Below are 20,735 nucleotides of genomic sequence, written 5' to 3'. Positions count from 1 at the left end.
TTAAAAACAAAAAAATACTAAGCACAGTACTTGACATATATTGGCACTATATATTCTCTTCCCTTTCCCCCCACCTCTCTTTTCTTTAATATCTGACTTAATAGAAGACAGCTGAATTCAAATAACTGCTTCTATATTCAATCTGCTGTAATATTCTGGGGTTTGGGTTTTATAATATATGAAGAAATTCCATTTTCACAGATTTGTAGTTGTAAAAGGGAGGAGTATAATAATGCCCTAGTATTGTGATGAAAATAATTTTGACCTTAGCACCTTTTGAAAGAGTCACCAGGAGAGTTTTGAGAACTACTGCCTTAGCGCATTCTCAGTATCTGCCTGCTGCTAATCAAAATAAAGATCTAGTAAAGTGAGACAGAGAGACAGAGAGAGACAGGGAGGGAGGGGAAGGAAGGGAAGGAGGAAGAAGAGAGGGAGAGGGAGAAAAAGAGAGGGAGAGACAGACACAGAGAGGGAAGGAGGGAGAGACAAAGAAAGAGAGACAGACAAAGAGAGGGAGAAGAAGAGAGAGAGAGAGAGAGAGAGAGAGAGAGAGAGAGAGAGAGAGAGAGAGAGAGAGAGAAAGAATTGTCCCTTTCTGTCTGTCTTTCTGACTCTTGTCTCTCTGACTTTTTAACAAGCTCTTTCAGGGACTTATTTATCTGGTTATCTGGTCCAATACACAGGAAGTGGAAGGCACATATTCACTCTGCATTTTATCTCACCCCTCCATGGAGTGGGGAGATAAATGGGAGTTCTGGGAGGGGGCAGCCCATTTCAGATTTTTGGTCCTGGAATACTTTTGCATTTGTCTGCCCCCCCATCACCTGGAGATTGCACCAGGGTAAAGGTCTAGAGGAGGGTCTGTCTCTCCAACAAATAAAGGGAAAGAGTCATATAGGCATTGAAAATACCAAAAGAGTGGCACTAAATTAGTTTTCTTCCTTCTGCGTCTCAAGGAAGGAGAAGAGGTAAGAGGATGTCAGTATGGAAAAATATATAAATACATTAAGGGAGAAGGGATGGAAATACAATTTGATGCAGCAGCTTTGTGTGCTTCCCCTGCACACATCACAGACGAGCACAGAGTCAAGACAAAGGATAACTAATTAATTAGATTATTATAGGCAGCAAATATGTTTGGGGAAAACAGAAGCACAGGGACAGATCAGGTAGTCTCCGCCAGGTAGTTTCCCTCCACATGGGAAGGAAAAGTCTGCTTTCATTTTTCATTCAATGGCCTACCTTCCCGTGCTCTCCCTCCCCCCAAAAAGCACCTTAGAGACAAAGAGTTTGAGGAAAGAGGAAAAAGGAATGCAGGGATATGCAGAGCACAGAGACTATAATTTTATATGTATTGGGACAGGGAGGGAGAGAAGCAACAAATAGGGAGATTAAAAAGGAGAACCCCCACCCTCCATTAAGTCCAGCCTTCCCAAGGGGTGGAAAGGGATAAGCAAAGTTTCTCTAAACCCCAATTTTCCATTGCTAACGCTAGGGTTTGGCCAACAAATGGAATTAATTAGAAGGAGTTCTCAAAGGAAGGTACAGAGGAAGGGATAAAAGGACAGGCCATTATTGGCTGCTGTGTCCCATCCAAACTTCCTCAAGCCCCCCAAAAAGAACAGAATAAGAAGAGAAGAAAACTTGGTGCTGAGATTAGCAGGAGAGTCCCAAGGGCCTTAAAGAAGAGATTAATTCCTGCCATCAATGTTCGCCTTCTTCAAAGATATCTTTCCTTTTGCGCTTTATGTTTTCAAAGTTAAAGTCTGTTCCAGTCATGCGCTTGTAAATATCTTTGATGTCATTGCAGGATGTCTCAAAGTCAGTGCTGGCGTCATAAGAACGGGAACAGAACACCTGGCTTTCCCGTCCATTATCTGTGGGCTCATATATGTCGCTGATGGTGGTAAACTTTTGCTCTATAGGTTCCAGCAGCCTCAGCGCCGGCTCAACCTCCTTCTCAGGCTCTGCAGTTTCCACCGTGGTGCTGACGATAGCGATGTACTTTCCCGGGGCGGCCACATAATGGGCGGAGGAGATCATACACACATAGATGTCCGATCTCCTGCTGACCTGTTTCTGGGGAATGATGATTTGGCACGAGTTGACGTCATTCGTGTTCTGGATGGGGTGACTGAGGATGCAGATGACTCGGATCACCTGCTCCGTCTTGCGCACCTTGCCAGGGACGTAGCTGGGGTCACAGATGAGCTGCTTGCAGGGCACCACCTTCCCCTCGGACTTCACGCCCACCACCTTTTCATTCTCCATGACGATGTCCTCCACGGGCTTGTTCAGCATGTATATCCCCCCATAGATGGCACTCAATCTTGCAAACCCTTGGGGCAGCTCTCCCAGGCCGTACAGCGGGTACAAGTACGGGCTGCGCCCGTACAGAGCCAGGGACCTGCTGTAGAGCTTGATGCGATGGATGGCCTCGGGGCAGAGCCGGTCCAAGTAGTCGTCCGTCTGGTAGAGGGCCAGGGCGTGGCCTGTGAAGTCAATAACATCGTGGCCCAAGCCAAACTTCTTGTACACGTCTCTCATGGTGGTGGTCTGCGGATCGACGCCGTCCAAGCTGTCCGCGTTCTCCTCGTTGAAGCTCGCCACGAACTTGAGGAACTTCCTAAACTGGTTTTTCTCCAGCACGCCCATCAGGCTGGAGGCTAAGGCCTCGGCCTCGGTGGAGGGCACCTTGTAGATCTGCCCGCCTTTGTAGACAAAGCTGCCTTCCACCACTTTGAATTCCAGGTAATTGGTCACTTCCGTGTACACTAGCATTTTGACCAGCTGGCCGGCGGCCAGCAGGAATTTGGGGATCAGGTCCACGTTCCAGTCCGCGCCGCTGCCCAGGCTTGCGGGAGGCTGCCCCTGGAGCCCGAAGTGCTTGTACACCTGCTGCAGGGGCGTGATGGAGGCGCTCTCCCCGCCGTAGTAGTTATTGCGGTCCATGTGCAGCACCTTCTTCCCGCTCACGGACATGATGCCCGAGAGGATACACTCCTTGAGGCCCGTGCCCAGCACGATCACGTCGTACTCGCCGTCCATGGCCCAGCCAGGCGGAGCTGGGAGCCGTTACGGCAGGCAGGGGCGCGCGGGACACCCGCAGCCCCGCTCCCCGCTCCGCTTTGCCTTGTCCGACTGACCCCGGGCCTCGGGAACGGCTGCGGAGCCAGCACTGAGGGTGCGTGCAAAAGGCCCGGACAGATACCGCGGGGGGAGATGCTGGGGCCCCGGAGGAGCGCGGCCTTTCTTTGCGCCAGTCGGAGACACTGTCGCTGGGCGTTCCGTGCGGTCTGACTCCGTCACCCCGCTCTGGGGTTTTGTTGGCAAAGGTACCCCAAAAAGGGGAGGCTGAGAACTGAGGTTCTCCATCTCCTACAGCTCTGCCCCGGGGCCCTGCCCAGGCTGACAGGTCTCGAGACAGGAGTTACACTTCCAAGCGCCCCTGTCGGGCTCCCGCTAACAATGAAAAGGACTTACTGATGTTCAAGGCTTGTCGCAGTTAGCAGCAGGTTGTTCGGTGCCCTCCACTTACTAGGCTCTCTGGGAGCTTTTAGCTTTAGGATCTCAAGCGTCATAACTGTTAGAATAAAATACTCGCAACAGGAACACGAGAAACATGGAAGCAATGGGGCAATATGTGTATAGCCCTGGGAGAAAAACAGTGTAGAGATGTATGTTTATTATGATCTCCTTCAGATCCCGCACAATGACGGGTCCTGATCACTGCTGACAAGCCTTGCCACATGTGAGCCGCCTTACACTTAACGGGCTCACTCCAGATACTATGTATATCTACTGAGGAACCTTAGATGGAAGTGAACACTCAGAAATGGTCGCTGGTCTCTTGTACACAAATGGGGTCCCTCGATTTGCTGCATAAGTAACAGTCTAGAAACCCAGGTCCCAAAGTTTAGATCCCTTGAGTGTCATAATGAACTGCTCTCTAGAAACCCAGATAATATGAATAGCGAGTTCAAGGAGTCATCCCAGAAAAGATGCTATACTGTGTACTACTCCAATTTTCTTTCTTTCACTCTCCCTCTTTCCCTCTTTCTGTTCCTTCCTCTCTCTCCCTCCTTCTCTCCTTTATTTCTCTCTCTCTCTCTTTCTCTCTCATTACTTCTCTCCCTTTCTCTCTTTTCTTCTTTCCCTTTTTCTGTCCCTTTCTCCTGTTCTCTCTCCTCTCTCTCCCTTTCCCTGTCTCTCCCTTCCTTTTCCCTCTCTTCCTCTTCCCCTCTCCTCCTTTCTCTTTGCTTCCCTCTCTCCCTCCATCTCTCCCTTTCTCTTTTCTTCTTTATTTCCTCTCTCTTTCTCTCTCCCTTTCTTTCTTCTCTGCCTCTTTCTCTCTGCCCTTCCCTCTCTACCTCTCTTTGCTTCCCTCTCTCCCTTTCTTTCCCTCTCTCCTCCCTCTTTCTATCCCTCCTCTCCCCCTCTCTCTCTTTGTCTCTCTCTGTCTCTATCTATCTCTGTCTCAGTCAGTTCTTTTCATTAACCAGGATGTAATTCCTTTGAACTGTGACTTGAATTTGTCAAGGACAGCTAAATAATCTCTTTATTTATCTGGCCTATAACCCCATTTTAGCTGTATTTGTTATTTCTTTTCCAAAGATCATTCTTATTTTAAGAAATAGTCAGAGGCAGGGAGGAACTTTGAATCAAATAATTTGTCTCCTCTTTTTATCAGTTAACATGGTATCATTTCCAATGGGTATTAGTTTAAGTTCTCTGATCCTTCTTTTCCCTTCAAATTGCTGAAACCTATTTTTTGTCCATATTTTTCTTTACCAACTTCAGCTCATTCTGAGACTTAGCATTGATGAAACTTCTTTTTTTTCAATTTTTTTATTATAATAACTTTTTATTGACATCACCCATGCCAGGATAATTTTTTACAACATTATCCCTTGCACTCACTTCTGTTTCAATTTTTCCCCTCCCTCCCTCCACCCCGTCCCCTTGATGGCAAGCAGTCCTATACATGTTGAATATGTCACAGTATATCCTAGATACAATATATGTGTACAGAACCAAACAGTTACATGAAACTTCTTAGAGAATTATGTCCTGTAATATTTATCTGCCCTTGCTTCCATCTTCTGTCTTTTAAAAATGTAAGTCAATTGGTAAGTAACATTATTGGACCCATTTTCCCTCTTCATCAAATCTATATGCCTCTTCAGAATTTCCCCCTTGAGGATTTCTCATCAGTCTTAGGCTGACATTCCCTGTGGAATTTCAGTCTCTAGAATCCTGCTTATCTTTCACTTGAGTCTTTTGAAATTTGTTCTCATAAAAGCTAAGGTACATGTCAGACCTATCACAAATTCTAAGATGGAACTGCTCATTTCCATCTAAGGTTACTCACTGGTCCTAAAGTTGAAAATTACCTTAGAGATTAATACAATTCATTCATTTGTGTCCAAAAGAAAACTGAGAAATCTACTGTGTAAAATGAACTAGGAAATAAACTCTATATGTTTTTTTTCTAATCCTTAAGGATATTAGGAGAATATTCTTCTAAATCTTTATCTCTCCTGGTGTTTCACAAATTTAATAAACATGTTTGTTTAATAAAACTAAATGTTAGGGAATGAATGGAGTTAATTGGTACTATATTAGCTTCAGAGTATAGCAGACTCTGATCATTGTCACAAAAAGGAACTGTACTCATTCTAATCTCTGTCTTTTTTCATATTTTCTCCCTCATCTGGAATGGTTTTATTTCTCCTTTTTCCTCATCCAAATCCTTTACATTGAGCATCTAACTTTTTATGATTTAATTTTTAGACTCTTTTTCTTCCCCTCCTCTCCTTTATTTTCATTTTCTTCTTCCCCAGTCTTCATTTTTATTAATTTTTTTTTGCTAGCATAAGTGTATAAATTGAATTATCCACATGATGGCAGTCTAAGCACAGAATTGTACTGGATGCACATCCCTTTAAATGATGTAGTGATGCTTATATAAATCAATAGAAAGCAGCAAGAGAAACACTTTCAGTAATTTCCTCACAATGTATATAATTTCTTGATTTTGAACACAGTACTAAGGTTACAATTGACTTCTCAAAAGTGTGGCCATTTTATTTGTAGTCATATACCTTGATAGGCTTGGTAATTTCAGTATAAAATTTTACTTAATTCAGTATTTATATATAAAGCAGCTATGACTATTGACAGTGGACATGTTTACAAGGAGTAAGTTTGTTTTCTTCTGGAAAAGCAAGAAGAATTTAATCCAAGACTTGGAGACTTTTTTATATTGACATATATATTTAAAAATCAGTATCTGATCCAAATTTGACCCTAATAATAATCTTTCTTTTTTCTATCTACAGTGAAAAATGTGAACTTATAAGTATCTTAGAGACCTAGAAGCTTTGATTCTACATATAATTTCCTCAAGGACAAAACATGTTGTATTCCCATCAAATTGCACAATGCAAGATACAACATAGAAGGTATGTAATAAATGATTGCTGATTGATCTTGGAGTCAGAGGACCTAGATTCAAACATTATTTCTGAAACTTATTACCTGTGAAAGCTTAAATAAGTCACTCCCTCATTAGATTAGTCCAGTTAACCTGATTTGTTGTTCCTTTTATACAACATTTCATCTCCTACATCCAACCCTTTCTACTTCAACCTTGAAATGATTTCCCTCCTCACTTTTTGCTCTTAAAACCCAAAATCACTTTGAGGTTCAGCTTAGGGACACCTAGGTGGTGCAGTGGATAAAGCACCGGCTCTGAAGTCAGGAGGATTTGAGTTCAAATTTGATTTCAGACACTTAACACTTCCTATCTGTGTGACCCTGGGCAAGTCACTTAACCCCAGTTGCCTCAGTATTATTAAAAAAAAAAAAAAAAAGTTCAGCCTGAGAACTTCAAGAGGCCTTTCATGATTCCCCTATCCTCTATTTCACTTTTAGTAAATATATTTCTTTCCTTCCTTTCTTCCTTCCTTTCATCCTGTATGTATATTCCTTGATCAAATTAATAGTGTAAATAGCCAAAAAAGCTAGTACAGTCTTTGGCTGCAATGAAAGGAGTCTACACTCCTACAGAGGCTGAATTGGTCAATAGTGGCCATCCTATAGGGTGTGCCCCAAACTGCCTTTCTTGGTTCTAGTGGACCACATGGGAACTTTGGGACATGCTTCCAGTTACGTGACAATTCAGCACTGAAATTACTTTACCTTCTAGTATAATGTAATAAGTCCTGAGTATCCTCTTCTACTTTTGTGTTTGTTCCTTCTTTATCTTAGGTGAAAGGATATTATCTTAAGATGGACATGTCCAAACTTGAAGATAACTAAATGAATCTAAAAGGTTCAGAGGTTCCCAACACCATCAGGTTGTGGGCAAATGAATGTAAAGAAGAAGTTCCTGGCAACAAAATCAATGTTCTTGGGAAGGATAACCAACAACAAAAAGAGAACTGGTCCAAGGCCAGTGGTTTTGCTAGTAGATGTCTACAACAAAGAACCAAGGTGAAATGTTCAATTGTTTTTACAATAAGTTGTTTTGTGTTCTGATGAGGTTTTAAGTATCAGTGTCCCAAAAGACTAAAAGAGTATTTATAGGTTGTTATTGAATGTTGCTTTTAATTATTCTATTAGTATGCACCATGGGACTTTTCATGCTTAGTTTTTCTTTTGTGTGTAGAGATAAATTATCTGTTCCATACCTGATTTATAATTTTCTTTTGTACATTTTTAGTCCCTCTTTTATGGGGAAAATACTAGGTATAAGCCAAAAAGCTAATTTATAGATACAATAATTCTTGGAATATCATAGTGGGCATTTTTAAAAATTTATTTTTCCCAATTTACAATTTTCCCAATTATATATCAAGGCAATTTTTACTATTAATTTATATAAGACTGAATTTCAAATATTCTCCTTCCCTCCTTCTTCTTCCCTCTTCTGAAAATGCTAGGCAGTTGAATATAGATTATATATGTACTATCATTTAAAACATATTCCTAGGTTAGTCACAATTATGAAAGAAGAAACAGATCCAAAGGGAAAAAAAAACACAAAGAAGAATAAAGTGAAAAAATTATTCTTCGATCTGCATTGAAAATCCATCAATTCATTATCTGGAAGTGTGCAGTATTTCTCTTCTTGTGTTCTTTGTTTGTACTTGTCTTAGATTATTGTGTTGCTGAGAAGAGCTGAGTCAGTCCTGCTTAATCACCACACAAAGTTGCTGGCACTGTGTCCAATGTTTTCCTGGTTCTGCTTATTTCACTTTGCCTCTGTTGGTACTTGTTTGTCCAGGATTTTCTGAAATCTTTCTTTTCATCATTTCTTATTAGACACTAGTATTCCATTAAATTTATATACCACAGCTTGTTCAGTCGTTCCCCAATTAATAGATATCTCCACAGTTTCCAATGTTTTGCCACCACATCATCTCAACACTGTCTCTTCATGTTCTTTGACTTTTGGTTAGGAGATGGCTCATACTCATAAATCTGACTCTGTTCTCTGTTTATCTGAGAAATGAGGCCTTTACCAGAGATACTTACTATAAAGATTGTTTCTTAACTTTATGCTTTCCTTCTTATCTTGGTTGCATTGGCCAATTATATTTTTAAGGAGTTATTTTTCTTCAGTAAATTTTTATATTTTCTTTTCCATTTGTCTAATTTTAAGTAGTTTTCTTTTTCTAAGCTGTTTACTCTTTTTTTCATAATTGTATCGCTCTCACTTCTTTTCCCAAATTTTCTCCTACTTCTCTTGTATGATTTTAAAGTTCCTTTTTGATCTCTTCCATGAGTTCTTTCTGGCCTTAAGAGCACTTCCCATTTTTTCTTTAGGATTTTGCCCAAAGATATTTTGATATGGTTGTCCTCTCCTAAGTTTGTGTCTTGATCTTCGTGGTCACTATAATAACTTTCCATGGTCACATTTGATTTTGGTTTGTTTTTATGCTCATATTTTGGAGGCTTTTTCCTTTATTTTAACTTTTATCTCTGCTCTGGGGTAAAAAGGGAATTGTCTCAGGTTTCTTGTGCCAGGGCTACAGGCCCTGAAAGCCCTGACTGCTTACCTGGTGCTGCACTGATGTCCTGAAGCCCATGAGGTCTGTGCTGAGTGAGTGGGGAAGGGAAGCTGACACTGCTGGACACTGTGGGTGACTGGCAGCTTACATGGTGCTGTGTCAGGGTCTTAGTGCTGGTGTCTGGGGTGTGTTGTGGCCAATGGAGGTGTTTCTGCATTTTTCCTGAGGAACACTGAAGCACATGGTGGTCTGGCATTGGGATTGCCTCCTCACCCAGGGCTACATTGAAGCATGTGGTAGAGCCTGGAACTGGCAGCTGCCCATTTGCTTAGGCACCCATGGGGTTGGTGTCTACCTGTTTACCCATGACTACACTGAAGCATGTGGACTTCTGGTGACTGAAGATTGCCTTGGGACTAGGCTGAAGCTGTGGCAATTCTCAGAGTTGGAGTCTGCCTGGTCCCCTGGCCATGCTGAGGTACATCGGGGTAGGTGTTTGCCTGCACCATCACTTTGGGACTCAGGTTCAACCACTAGTTTGCTGAGTAGGAGCTTGCTGTTGGTTTGCTGGGACATTTACTGTCCTGAACTATACTTCTCTTTTATCCAAGTGAGACAGACCTTTCCTGTCTATCTTCCAAGTTTCTTAAGCCAGTGCTTCTGTTCCAGGATTTGTCTTAGGGTGCTATTTTAGGAGTGTTTAGAAGTAAATATGGGAGAGTTAAAGCAATTTACTGCTCATTCCTCCATCTTGGCTCCTGAAAGTCCCTTGGTGTATAAAACCTGATCCTTCTTATTTGTCAGACTCCTCAGGACTGAACCCCCAAGAAAACACCCAAGGAGTGGGTGTACTACCCCAATTCCTGTGGGCCCAGGATCAGTTTCTCATTATTAGAGAGATATATTCATCAGAACAAGAAGGTGATGGTCCCTCTGTTTTCTGCCTTGTTCAAACTGTATGTGGAGTACTGCATTTAGTTCTGGCCACCACAATTTAAAAAGAAGAGTGAGAAACTGAAGAACATCCAGAGGAGGGAAAGAAGGTTGATTAAGGGCCTTGATTCCATGCTACATGAAGATATGTTGAAGGAATTGGGGAGATTTGGTTTGGATTAGATAATACACAGGAGGGACATGAAAAAAGTATGTAAATTACTGTCATATAGAAAAAAATTTTAGACTTTTTTCTGTTTAGTTCCAAAGGGCAAAACCAGGAGCGCCGGATAGAAGCTTCAGTGAGATAAATTTGGGCTTGATATCAACAAAAACAAAAACTTCTTCCCCCTGACAACTAAAACTATTCAAAACTAAATGACTTATCTTGGGAGAAAAGGAGTACCCCTTTACTGAAGCATCCAGTAAAAGCTAGATAACCAATTGTTGGGTGTGTTATAGCAAGTATCCCTTCTAGTTATGATCTGGATCACTGAGGGTTTTCCAACTCTAAAATTTTAGGATTTTTTTGAGTTAATTTCATTTTTCATGCCTCAATTTCTTTAATGAAGGAACAAGACTAGATGACCTCTGAGTGTTCTTCCACTCCTACATTTAGGATTACATGACTACTTATAATGGTGCAGGATGACTGGATGACCCTATCTTATGTCATATTATATTGGGTTAAAGAAATAGATTGCTGAGCCTAGAGAAGAGAAGATTCAGGTGGGAAATGATAACTTTCTTCTTATATTTGAAATACAGTGAAGAAGAAATCAGACTTATTCTATTTGGCCCAAGAGGGCAGAACTGGGAACAATGGCTGGAAAATTTGAAGAGGCAATTTTAGACTTGAAGTCAGGAAATCTTCCTAACAAGTAGAGTTGTCCAAAAGTGGGATGGGTCACTTTGACAGGCAGTTGGTCTCCCTTCCTTGGAGTTTTTTAGGCAAAAGCTAGATGACCACTTGATGAGAGCATTCTAGTGGGGATTCATTCTGGGTATGGGATGTAGTAGCCTAAAAGCTCTCTTTCAGTCCTTGAATTCTATGATTCTGTTAATGAGTTTCCCAACTCTAACTTTAATTTCCACTATGAAGGGGAATACCGCCAAACTTTAGTGGGGACCAGGTGTGCAGTTTAGGGGATGAAATACTGTTATCATGAGTACTACCCTTTATCCCCAAAGAAAATACAGTTGTGGATGACACAAATTAAATGGGAGGTCATGAATGGGAACAACTGTAGCTACTCCCAGAACTTCTTTCCCCTGGTTATAATATATACACAGAGGAGCTCCTCTGGGACACCAGTCCCAGAAAGTACTCTTCATCTAAGGGTCATGATAAACCCCATGTTCCCAAGGAAAGAATTGTAACTAAATTTTGTCATTTTCAAGCTTGTTCTACACCTAATTTTTTAAAAAATATATTTCTGGTTATGAAGTAATATAATATAGCTCTGGGCAAGTGATAGGAATTAGAGTGTGAGTTCAGAGAAGGAACAGCAACAAAAGGGAATGAATACAGCAATCATGAAGACATTTACCCGTGCTTTTTAGATTTTTCCTGCTGCTGACATTCTCTTGGCAGCAAGGTGGCTCAGTAGTTAGTGTGCCAGGTCCAGAGTCAGGAAGACTCATTTCTGTGAGTTCAAATCCCTATTCAGACAATTACTAGCTGTGTGACCCTGGGAAAGTCACTTAAACCTGTTTGCCTCATCTGTAAAGAGAGCTGGTGAAGAAAATGGCAGACCACTCCTATAGCTTTGCCAAGAAAACCCCAAATGGGGTCACAAAGAGTACTGAATATGACTGAATAACAGCTAACATTGTCTGAGAATTTCTAAAGTATTAGTTAGCATTAGAAGCATTTTTAATGTTCATCTAGTCCAAACCACGCATTTTACAGATGAGGCTTCACAGCCAGTTAATGTTGGTGTTTTTTCTTCTTTAAAATAATAATAAGATGGTTCTCTCTGGGAGAAGGTTTCTCAGGGAGGTTTTCGGGAGGCAGCCTTAGTTTCAGTTGAAAGTAAATAATCACCCCAAATCGCAGGCAGCTGATAAAAGTTCAGATCTTTTATTGTGTCCTTCAATATAACCCAGTTAGCTCAGAGGCCTAGCTCTCTGCTTGGTTCCAAGAGATCTTGAAGCTTTGTCCTTTGCTCCTGCCTCTGCTTTCTTCAGCCTCCAGCCAGCACCAAGGTGGAAGATGCAATGAATCTCTCTTACCTCCGAGAGAGGGCTTGTGGGCTTACTCCCAGAGTGCTCCTCTCCCACCCCAGTCAATGTTCCCAAGTAAGTCTCTGGAGTGGCTCACTGAAGCTCTATTTATGCTGAGTGTAAAAGGCTGACTCCGCCTTCTGAAGGCAGGGATTAAGGGAGGTATGAATTCCGATATCTCTTTCTAAACCCTGAAATCTCCCAAACATGTGAACTCCAATGAATACTTAAATATTTCTTGCTTCTATGAGCGCTCTAAAGGTATAAACACAAGCATCTTTTCTATCAGTTGTACTTAAGACCTTGTTTCAAGTTCTGGCCCAAAATATCTCCTTCTAAGATCAAATCAATCATATTGAGCCATGCTAAATTGGATAATTATTGTCTCTATCAACTCTAATGGCTTAACAATTTGTAAAGATTCCATCAAGTTAACACCACAACCAAGGTTAACAACCATTTTAGTGGTCTCTTCATGCATTAGCTTGTTTCTTTGTGGACCCAATTTTTCCATGTCTATCAATGCTCCCTCTCTTTCAATCTCCCCTTTCTATCTAGCCTTCATGTTTAATCTTCACCTAGACTTGGAATCAGGAGACCTCGTTATACTTGTTTCATCTCATATTTACTATATGTGTTATCATACTAACACACATAATAAAAACACACATATGGTCACAACCATAATTGTGATTCCTGCCTCCCAAAATTGTTTTAAGGAAAGAGCTATGTAAACCTCAAAGTACTATAGAGAGGGATATCCTTATACTACGAACACAGTTTTTAGTACTTCCTTGTTTTTCTCTCTTTGTTTAGCCTATTTATATAAAATTTTTCTTCTTTTGGTCTTTATTATACTTTGTTTCTCATATTTTCATGTTTCGCCCTATCTTAGTTGAACAACTGCTCAGAAGAAAAAAGAATAGAATTTCAGAATGTTAGGGCTCAAAAAAGGCCTTAGAGAATGCTTAGTTGACCATTTCCCTCTGTTCTCCCTCCCCACTCCCTTCACTTTTTAGATGAGAAATTCAGGATTTAGAGTTAAAGTGACTTTCCTAAAGCCACACATCAAATAAATAGTACAGGGATGATTTGAACCAAGGCTTTTGTGTATAAGAGGAGTAATTTTTCCATTATCCAAGAATGCAATGTAGATATAAGAGGGAACCAATGACTATAGGCAATTTAATCACACTGAAAAAAATATGTACTGCCAAAAACACGAACAAAAAAATATTGCCATCTTGATATTGTAGAAAATGCAGTGGGAAAAGTATTGGATTTGAAATCAGAAGGACTCTTCTACTTCCTATCTACATGAACTTGAGTAAGTCACTCTCTGGACCTCAGTTTCCTCATCTATAAAATGAGGGGGTTACACTAAATAATATCATGTAATCATCCTACTAATATTACAAATTCAGAATTAATATTGAAAATCTATTTCATAAGCAGAAGAAATCCCTGGAAAGTAAAAATTCACTTTAGTTACTGCTTTTATCCTGAAAACATAAGGTTTATTATAAGATCTTTATAGGTTATTTTCCATGATGATCCTCTCTGTATCCCATGCCCAGAATTTTGTGACGATCTCAAAACCTTTTAACTTCTTAGATTCTTACACTACTGATTTGAAAAATTATGTGGAGAAATATTGATAACCCAACACAAAACCAGCAGCAAGGCTTGAATTTTCATAATTGGTGTGGAAATATAAATGTTTGGTGATTTCATTCAACATAACTTCATCATGGTGAGGAAGGCAAGCTATCACTTTTTATCAGGGCATAAAATATAATGCTTTTTAAATTGCTGTCAGACATCTACATTCTTAGGTAGATTCTTCTCTATTTTACAGTGTTCTCAGAAATGCTTCCCAATTATTGAAAGTTTCCTACAGAAGAACACAAAAAAGTCAAGAAGCAAAGGAATAAATAATATAAGAGCATTGTCACAATGGTCCCACTGGACCAAATATAGACTCAATATGTGAACTATATGGATAAAGGGAGAAAATTAATGTGAACTAAGGTGATGGGGACTAAAGATTTATTGGTTTTGAATACATAATTCTATTCTTTAACTGATTTTTTTCTTTGCCTTGGATGCTTTTCCTCTGATTTGGGCCAAGTGTTTGTGTGCCACATTTTATACAACTTTATCTGTTCATTTGAAGTAAATCAAAGTCTCTCAAGAGAAAGGCTTATTACTTTTAAGAGTCAAGCTATTTTGAAAACAGAAAGTTTGACACCAAAGGGGATGTTCACTTCCTTAATCCTTACATGTAATTGATATTTGAAGTGCCTGTTCTTTGGGAGAGTCTAAGAAGATAATGCTCTAAAATGGCTAAGCCTCTGGACACATCACATATTGGTATGGTCACACATAAACATCCGAGGTACTGGAATTGTTGGGGACAATGAAAGCTACTTTCTTGATTTAGATGATTCCAAACTGGGCCAGCTCATGTAATTCCAGGTGGCTGAAGGCTTCCCAGGGGCAAATGACCGTGATATCTATAAGAAAGGAGAAAAGCAAAGAAATTCATTCTTTTCCACAGACTTAGAAGTTTGTGTGTCCTTCTTCAGGAAAGTTGTTTCACGTAGAGTGTTATCTCCATAGTCTCACCTCATCTTTTCCCCCAGACACTTATATTAGTCAGAATGTCATCATAGTTCCCAAATACCCTTTATAATAGCAAAATAAAGTCAACGTCATACACAATCATGTCAGAACCACCAGTCTTCTCTGATTCATAAGGACATGTCTATCTGTCTAGGAAGCTGTTTACATAAATATTAAACAGAAAAAAGTACACTGGAGCTGGAGTTAGAAGACTTGAGTTCCAGTCCTGATTTTGCTGGGTAATATTATTAGCTATAAAGAAACATAGCCTTTTATTGGCTCTCTCAGTTACTGGCCATTACATAAGCAAGTGCATTAGTTTTTCTAATATGAATTCTACCTCACAAGCTGCTTACAAGGAAAGTGCTGTATATGTGCCAAGAATCATTATTTTCACATTATTATAATTATCACAAATGAATCTTGCTTCTTCTCCAAGAAGTTGCAAGGATGCTATGAAGATGTGGTTTTTCTCACTCCAAAGCAGTACCTTGGCTGAATGAAGATTAGCTCCCCTATTATTTCCTAACAATATGGATGGATTTTGAGCACAATGCTTTTAACTCAATAAATTTGAAGTGACAACTACAGATTTATTTTGAAATTCACAGTCAGGAATATAGATCTGAAAAGATTTTAAGAAACCACATGATCTAACTCCTGGGCCTTTAGGGTTCATGTACTTTCAAGAGATCTATGGATAGATTCCAGGGGCTTTATGAATTTGGATGGGAAAAATATTACAACTCTAACTAAAATTTAGCATTTCCTTCACTTATTTAAAAACATTATTTTGAGAAGAGGTCCACAGGCTTCATCAGACTTGCTTGAGAGAATTGAAGTAGTACCTCCATTAATAGTTGGGATCAATTAAATCTGAGAAAAGTTTTTCTTATTAAAGCTTTTTAATATTCAAAACACATGTATGAATAATTTTTCAACATTAACCCTTACAAAACCTTATGTTCTAATTTTCCCCCCTTCCCCTTACTCCCTCTCCTAGATAGCAAGTAATCCAATATATGTTAAACATGATAAAATATATGTTACATCCAATATATGTATACATACTTATACAATTATCTTGCTGCACAAGAAAAATCAAATTAAAAAGGAAAAAATGAGAAAGAAAACAAAATACAAGCAAAAAACAACAAAAAGAGTTAAAATGCTATGTAGTGATCCATACTCAGTTCCCACAGACCTCTCTCTGGGTGTAGATGGCTCTCTTCATCACAAGATCACTGGAACTGGCCTGGATCATCTCATTGTTAAAAAGAGCCATGTCTATCAGAACTGATCATCGTATAATCTTGCTGTTACCATGTATGATGATCTCCTGGTTCTGCTCATTTCACTAAGCATCAGTTCATGTAAGTCTTTCCAGTTCTTTTTGAAATCATTCTCCTGATCATTTCTTACAGAACAATAATAGTCCATAATGTTCACATACAATAATTTATTCAGCTATTCACCAACAGATAAGCCTCAACTCAGTTTCCAGTTCCTTGCCACTACAAAAAGGGCTGCCACAAATATTTTTGCACATGTGGATCCCTCTCCCTCGTTTAAGATCTCTTTGGGTTATAAGCCCAGTAGAAAAATCTGAAAAAGGTTAGAAACTTCACTTCCTCAAGGTTACTGAGCTCCATGACAGATTAGGGATTTGTATTCCAATGCATATTTCTACTATATGGATAGCAAAGTCAAAATATAGATAAAACCCCAAAGTGATGATTTTTCTGGCAGACACCTTGTCCTCTTATAAGAATAGTTAACAGAGGACTGCCAAACTAGTCTTGAAAAAAGCTTTAAAAATTCTTTGCAATTCCCAATGTAAAGAATAGAGAAAAGGCAGCTAGGTGATGTAGTAATTAGAGCACCAGGACTCGAATCAGAAAAACTTCTGTTCAAACCTGGTCTCAGACTCTTACTGGTTATGAGTATTTGGACAAGTTATTTAAACTCCTGCTTCAATTTCTTCATCTATAAAATGGGCATAATAATACTTACCTTACAGGGATATTTATGAGAATCAAACAAGATAATACATATAAAGTTACTTGCAAATCTTGGGGAGGGGGTGTAGTTGTTTTATCTGTTTTGGTGAGGCAACTGGGGTTAAGTGACTTGCCTAGGGTCACAAAACTAGGAAATATTAATTGTCTGAGGCTATATTTGAACTCAGGTCCTCCTGACTTCAGGGCTGATCCACTGTGCCATCTAGGTATCCCTGCTATTGCAAATCTTAAACCATGTTAAGCTATTTGCAAATCTTGCTACATAAATATCATTATCATTATTTTTTAGGGGAATCAGAAATGCAATAATGTCATTCTCCTGATCATGTGTAGTATTATCTCCATTTTTCAGTTGAGGAACTTGATAAACAGCTAATAAATCAGAACTAGGATGTAATTACTATAAAAATTTTTATTATTAATAATAATTAACATTTATATAGCACTTTAAGGTTTGCAAAGCACCTTGTATATTAACTTATTTAATTTAACATTGATTTGGATGTAGGTGTCCTGATTTAAAGTGCAATCCGATACATCATGCTGACTCTGATAAGCAACTGATTGCAAAATGCAAGTATATGAATGCTTGCTCTTATAAATACAAGTTTTTTTTAATACATTACAGTTAATAAGAGAAAAATGCTTATATTTCTTTTAAACTTCTAGCTATCTTCACTTTTTAAAAAATCTGTCTTCTTGAAAATATAAGAATTGATAGCTGTTTAATTTAAGGAACTCACATAAAAATGTCTCATTAGACCCACCTGTTCCAAGGCCCTCCATGCCTGGGATGTCATCTCCAAACCTATAAAGTTAGAAGAAAAAAAAGGAAGGGATATATTAGCTGAGATCAGAGGAAGAGGATTCTGGATTGATTCATTTAGGATTTCTCTTGACTGAAAGGAAAAGGGAGAGAAAGGACAGGAATGTTCATTTTTCCCCCTCTCACACCTATATAAAGTAGATCTTTTGATTTCTATATTGTTCACAGCATCTCCTGGATCAAGAACAAAACAAAAGAAGCTCAAACAAGTGTTAGCCAATATGTGGCATTGGGAAAGATGTCAAAACTGAAATATCACTTAAAACATCTATGAACTATAAAAGTAAAGTCTACTCTCATTGTTCCTCAGTGAGAGACTTCAGTACAAGCTTTGCTCCATTAAAAAAGAGAGAGATAGATTTAGAATTAAAAATTGGGACAGCTGCGGCCAGGAGATGAACACGATACAAAGTGAGCTCATGAAAAGGAAGCTTATGGCTCTAGAAGCTAAAAGGGAATGGTCTCATGCTTAGAGACCTTCAGGAAAGACATGAAATAAAAGTAAAAGGAGAAAAATGAAGGGATTGTGGATGAAAAAAAAAAAGAATTCCTAAGTGTGGCCAGAATATTCAGTGAATGAATATTCATTGAACATTTGGAATTAATTTTCAAACCAAGGTGATTTAGTACAAATAACCATGAGACAAGGTGATATACTGTTTTCCACCTTGGATTCAGTTAGTCTTACCCTTTTACACCTTTCTTAGGAGGCTTGCTCTTGAATTGTCGAGTTTGTCTCTGCTTGAATTTAGGGGGTCCCTTGCGGGGAGTGGCAGGAGCCTGCTCTGTGGTTGGAGGGGCCAGTGTGGTGTTGTCACTCATTTTCAAGTTCCTGGAGGTGGATTGGTTTCCTTGCAAGTACCTTAGCCTACAAGACAATCCCAGACAATGAAGTGAGAAATTCAAAAGAGTTTCTTAAAGCTTCAATATGCTATTACTGAGAATAGGGCAAGAAAATATTTTAGGGATTTTCATGGGAAGTTGGGTGAAGTTACTACATTTTCAATAAGAAGAAACTTTAGAGTTTTGGCCTAATAGAGTTGTATTAGAATAGCAAACCAAAAAATTCTTGTAGTAGAGGAAATTCAGTAGGGTAGAAGGTAGACTGAAAAACAGGTATTTGGGAATGCAGGAAGTTAAGAAATCTGAAACATTCCAGTGAATTGTTCTTGCCATCTATGACCATAATTCAATTCTGAAATCAGTCCTCCAAAAGGAAGGAAGGAAGCAAGTATTTATTAAATGTCCTGAACATTCCAGGCAGTGTGCTTTACAAGAATTGTCTCATATGATCCTCCGGACAACCCTGAGAAGTAGGTGCTGTTATTGCCCTCACTTTAGGATGGAATAAAAGTTAAGCGATTTGTACAGGATCACACATCTATTAAGTGTCTGAGACCAGATTTGATTAGGGTCTTCTTAGCTCCTCTCCCAGCACTCTATCCACTGTGCCTATAGGAGAAAAAAATAGTAACCTGATATTCAAAGGGACCTGATAATAAAAAGGAGTGTTAACTTCCTGCTTAGGAGAGAATAAGCTTTTATTCTGCCCAGAGCCATACTAAAGATTCTCAGCTCACATTTCCTGGGTATTTTCATTTCTTGTAAGTATATAAAAATAGCTAGGACGGCCTTCTCACAATTGAGAAAAGCAAATGTTGAAATGAACATTAAAACAAAGGAAACTGTTCGCATAATGAGGTCAGTTGCTAGGAAACAAGAACTCTGCTATTCTCGCTGCTCCATAGTTCCCCATCACTTAGTGTGACCAGCATTCCCCTGATAAAAAAGATTTTGAGCAGCCTTGATCCCCTCTTATAGGAATCAGGTAAATAAATCCTTTTCTTCTTCTTCCCCTTTCAATTTCCTGACCGATATACTATAGTGAACATTTTTTGCTTCTTTCTGATTGCTTTTTTCACCTACTTTGACCTATTTAATCTAAGATGCCTATGTATATTTTTCTTTGCCTCTCTTTCAATCTTATTCAAAAGACCCTCTTCTAAACTTTCCCCTGTAGTCTACACCTTTGTTTTCTTAATACCTTTTGAATGAAATTGAAAATCATCTTCACCTTTAAGGTATTTATCCTTTATCTTCTATTTAAAAATTTAAAAAGCTTAAGTTCAAATCCAAACTTTCTAATTTTATAAATATATGCATGCAAAAATCTCAGGATTAGAACCAAGATATAAGAAATTTGTTGCTGAAATAGCAATGATGGGAAACTTAGAGAAGTATTCACTTCCTCTTAGAATTTGTCCTAGAAGAAAAGAAATTCAGTAAGGCAGCTGGTGATGCTATGGATAGAATACTGGGCATGACATCAGGAAATCTTGAGTTCAAATAAAGCTTCAAATGAGAACTAGTTGTGTGACTCTAGACAAGTCACCTAAACTCTATTTTAACTTCTGTTCATTGTGACTTCCTCAACTGTAAAATAAGCTTAACAATGGCACATACTTCTCAGGTTTGTTGTAAGGATAAAATGAGAAAATATTTGTAAAAAAAAAAAAAAAGAAAGAAAGAAAGAAGGAAGGAAGGAAGAGAGAGAGAGAAAAAGAAAGAAAGAAAGAAAGAAAGAAAGAAAGAAAGAAAGAAAGAAAGAAAGAAAGAAAGAAAGAAAGAAAGAAAGAAAGAAAGAAAGGAAGGGAGAGAAAGAAAGAAAGGAAGGAAGGAAGGGAGAGAAAGAAAGAAAGAAAGAAAGAAAGAAAGAAAGAAAGAAAGAAAGAAAGAAAGAAAGAAAGAAAGAAAAAGAAAAAGAAAAAGACAGCCCAGTACATGGCTCATAGTGATGCTATTAAAATATTTATTTCTTTCTCCTTTTCTTCCCCTCATGCACCAAGCTCTACATATATCTGGAGAACAGCCTTCAAAGGTTTCAGAGGAAAGATAGGAGGGGTCCCATAAACTAAAACTCTAGGGAAATCAATATAGAAAATTCTAAATATGAATATTTTTTAAAAAATAAAAGTTGATTGCTATCCTTTGTTTTTACATTATCTATATTTCCAAATGTCCCCAATCTCCTCCCATCTCTCCTTCCCACACCAGACATTCCTTATAATAAAATAGGAATAAAGGAAA

The 20,735-nt window shown here is 38.9% G+C and overlaps 2 protein-coding genes and 1 pseudogene across 3 annotated transcripts in view; 1 reads left to right on the top strand and 2 right to left on the bottom strand.

The window, feature by feature from the left end:
* Nucleotides 1-556: 556 nt before the first annotated feature.
* LOC100928653 lies at nucleotides 557-3,143 on the bottom strand (annotated as a pseudogene).
* Nucleotides 3,144-6,359: 3,216 nt separating this feature from the next.
* The window catches only part of ARHGDIB (Rho GDP dissociation inhibitor beta), a 74,535-nt gene continuing 60,159 nt past the window's right edge, over nucleotides 6,360-20,735 (top strand). Inside the window, exons 1-2 of the mRNA XM_031938338.1 lie at nucleotides 6,360-6,464; nucleotides 7,273-7,497. Coding sequence (XP_031794198.1) covers nucleotides 7,324-7,497 — 174 coding nt within the window. The 5' untranslated portion in view covers nucleotides 6,360-6,464; nucleotides 7,273-7,323. The remainder of the gene's footprint in view (nucleotides 6,465-7,272; nucleotides 7,498-20,735) is intronic.
* On the bottom strand, nucleotides 12,576-19,459 carry PDE6H (phosphodiesterase 6H). 2 transcript variants are annotated; one of them, XM_031938339.1, is made up of 4 exons: nucleotides 19,229-19,459; nucleotides 18,337-18,516; nucleotides 17,590-17,630; nucleotides 12,576-14,692 (listed from the first exon to the last, which is right to left on the bottom strand). In XM_031938339.1, coding segments are annotated over exons 1-4 (300 nt in total). In that variant the 5' UTR covers nucleotides 19,231-19,459; the 3' UTR covers nucleotides 12,576-14,615. The 2 variants fall into 2 exon arrangements, with proteins under 2 accessions (XP_031794199.1, XP_003771232.1); XM_003771184.3 differs by lacking the exon at nucleotides 19,229-19,459 and adding an exon at nucleotides 18,708-18,850.

The sequence above is a fragment of the Sarcophilus harrisii genome, chromosome 5 (genome assembly GCF_902635505.1).
Source record: "Sarcophilus harrisii chromosome 5, mSarHar1.11, whole genome shotgun sequence".
Classification (NCBI taxonomy): Eukaryota; Metazoa; Chordata; class Mammalia; order Dasyuromorphia; family Dasyuridae; genus Sarcophilus; species Sarcophilus harrisii.
This window is presented reverse-complemented; position numbering and strand designations above follow the sequence as displayed.

What these genes read in the sequence shown, in the direction of transcription:
- PDE6H (XM_031938339.1), bottom strand. An exon ending in CCTAAGAAAGGTGTAAAAGG is followed by an intron (nt 17,631 to 18,336) that starts GTAAGACTAACT and finishes CTAACTTTATAG; the next exon opens with GTTTGGAGATGACATCCCAG. An exon ending in CATGGAGGGCCTTGGAACAG is followed by an intron (nt 14,693 to 17,589) that starts GTGGGTCTAATG and finishes CCTTTCTTATAG; the next exon opens with ATATCACGGTCATTTGCCCC.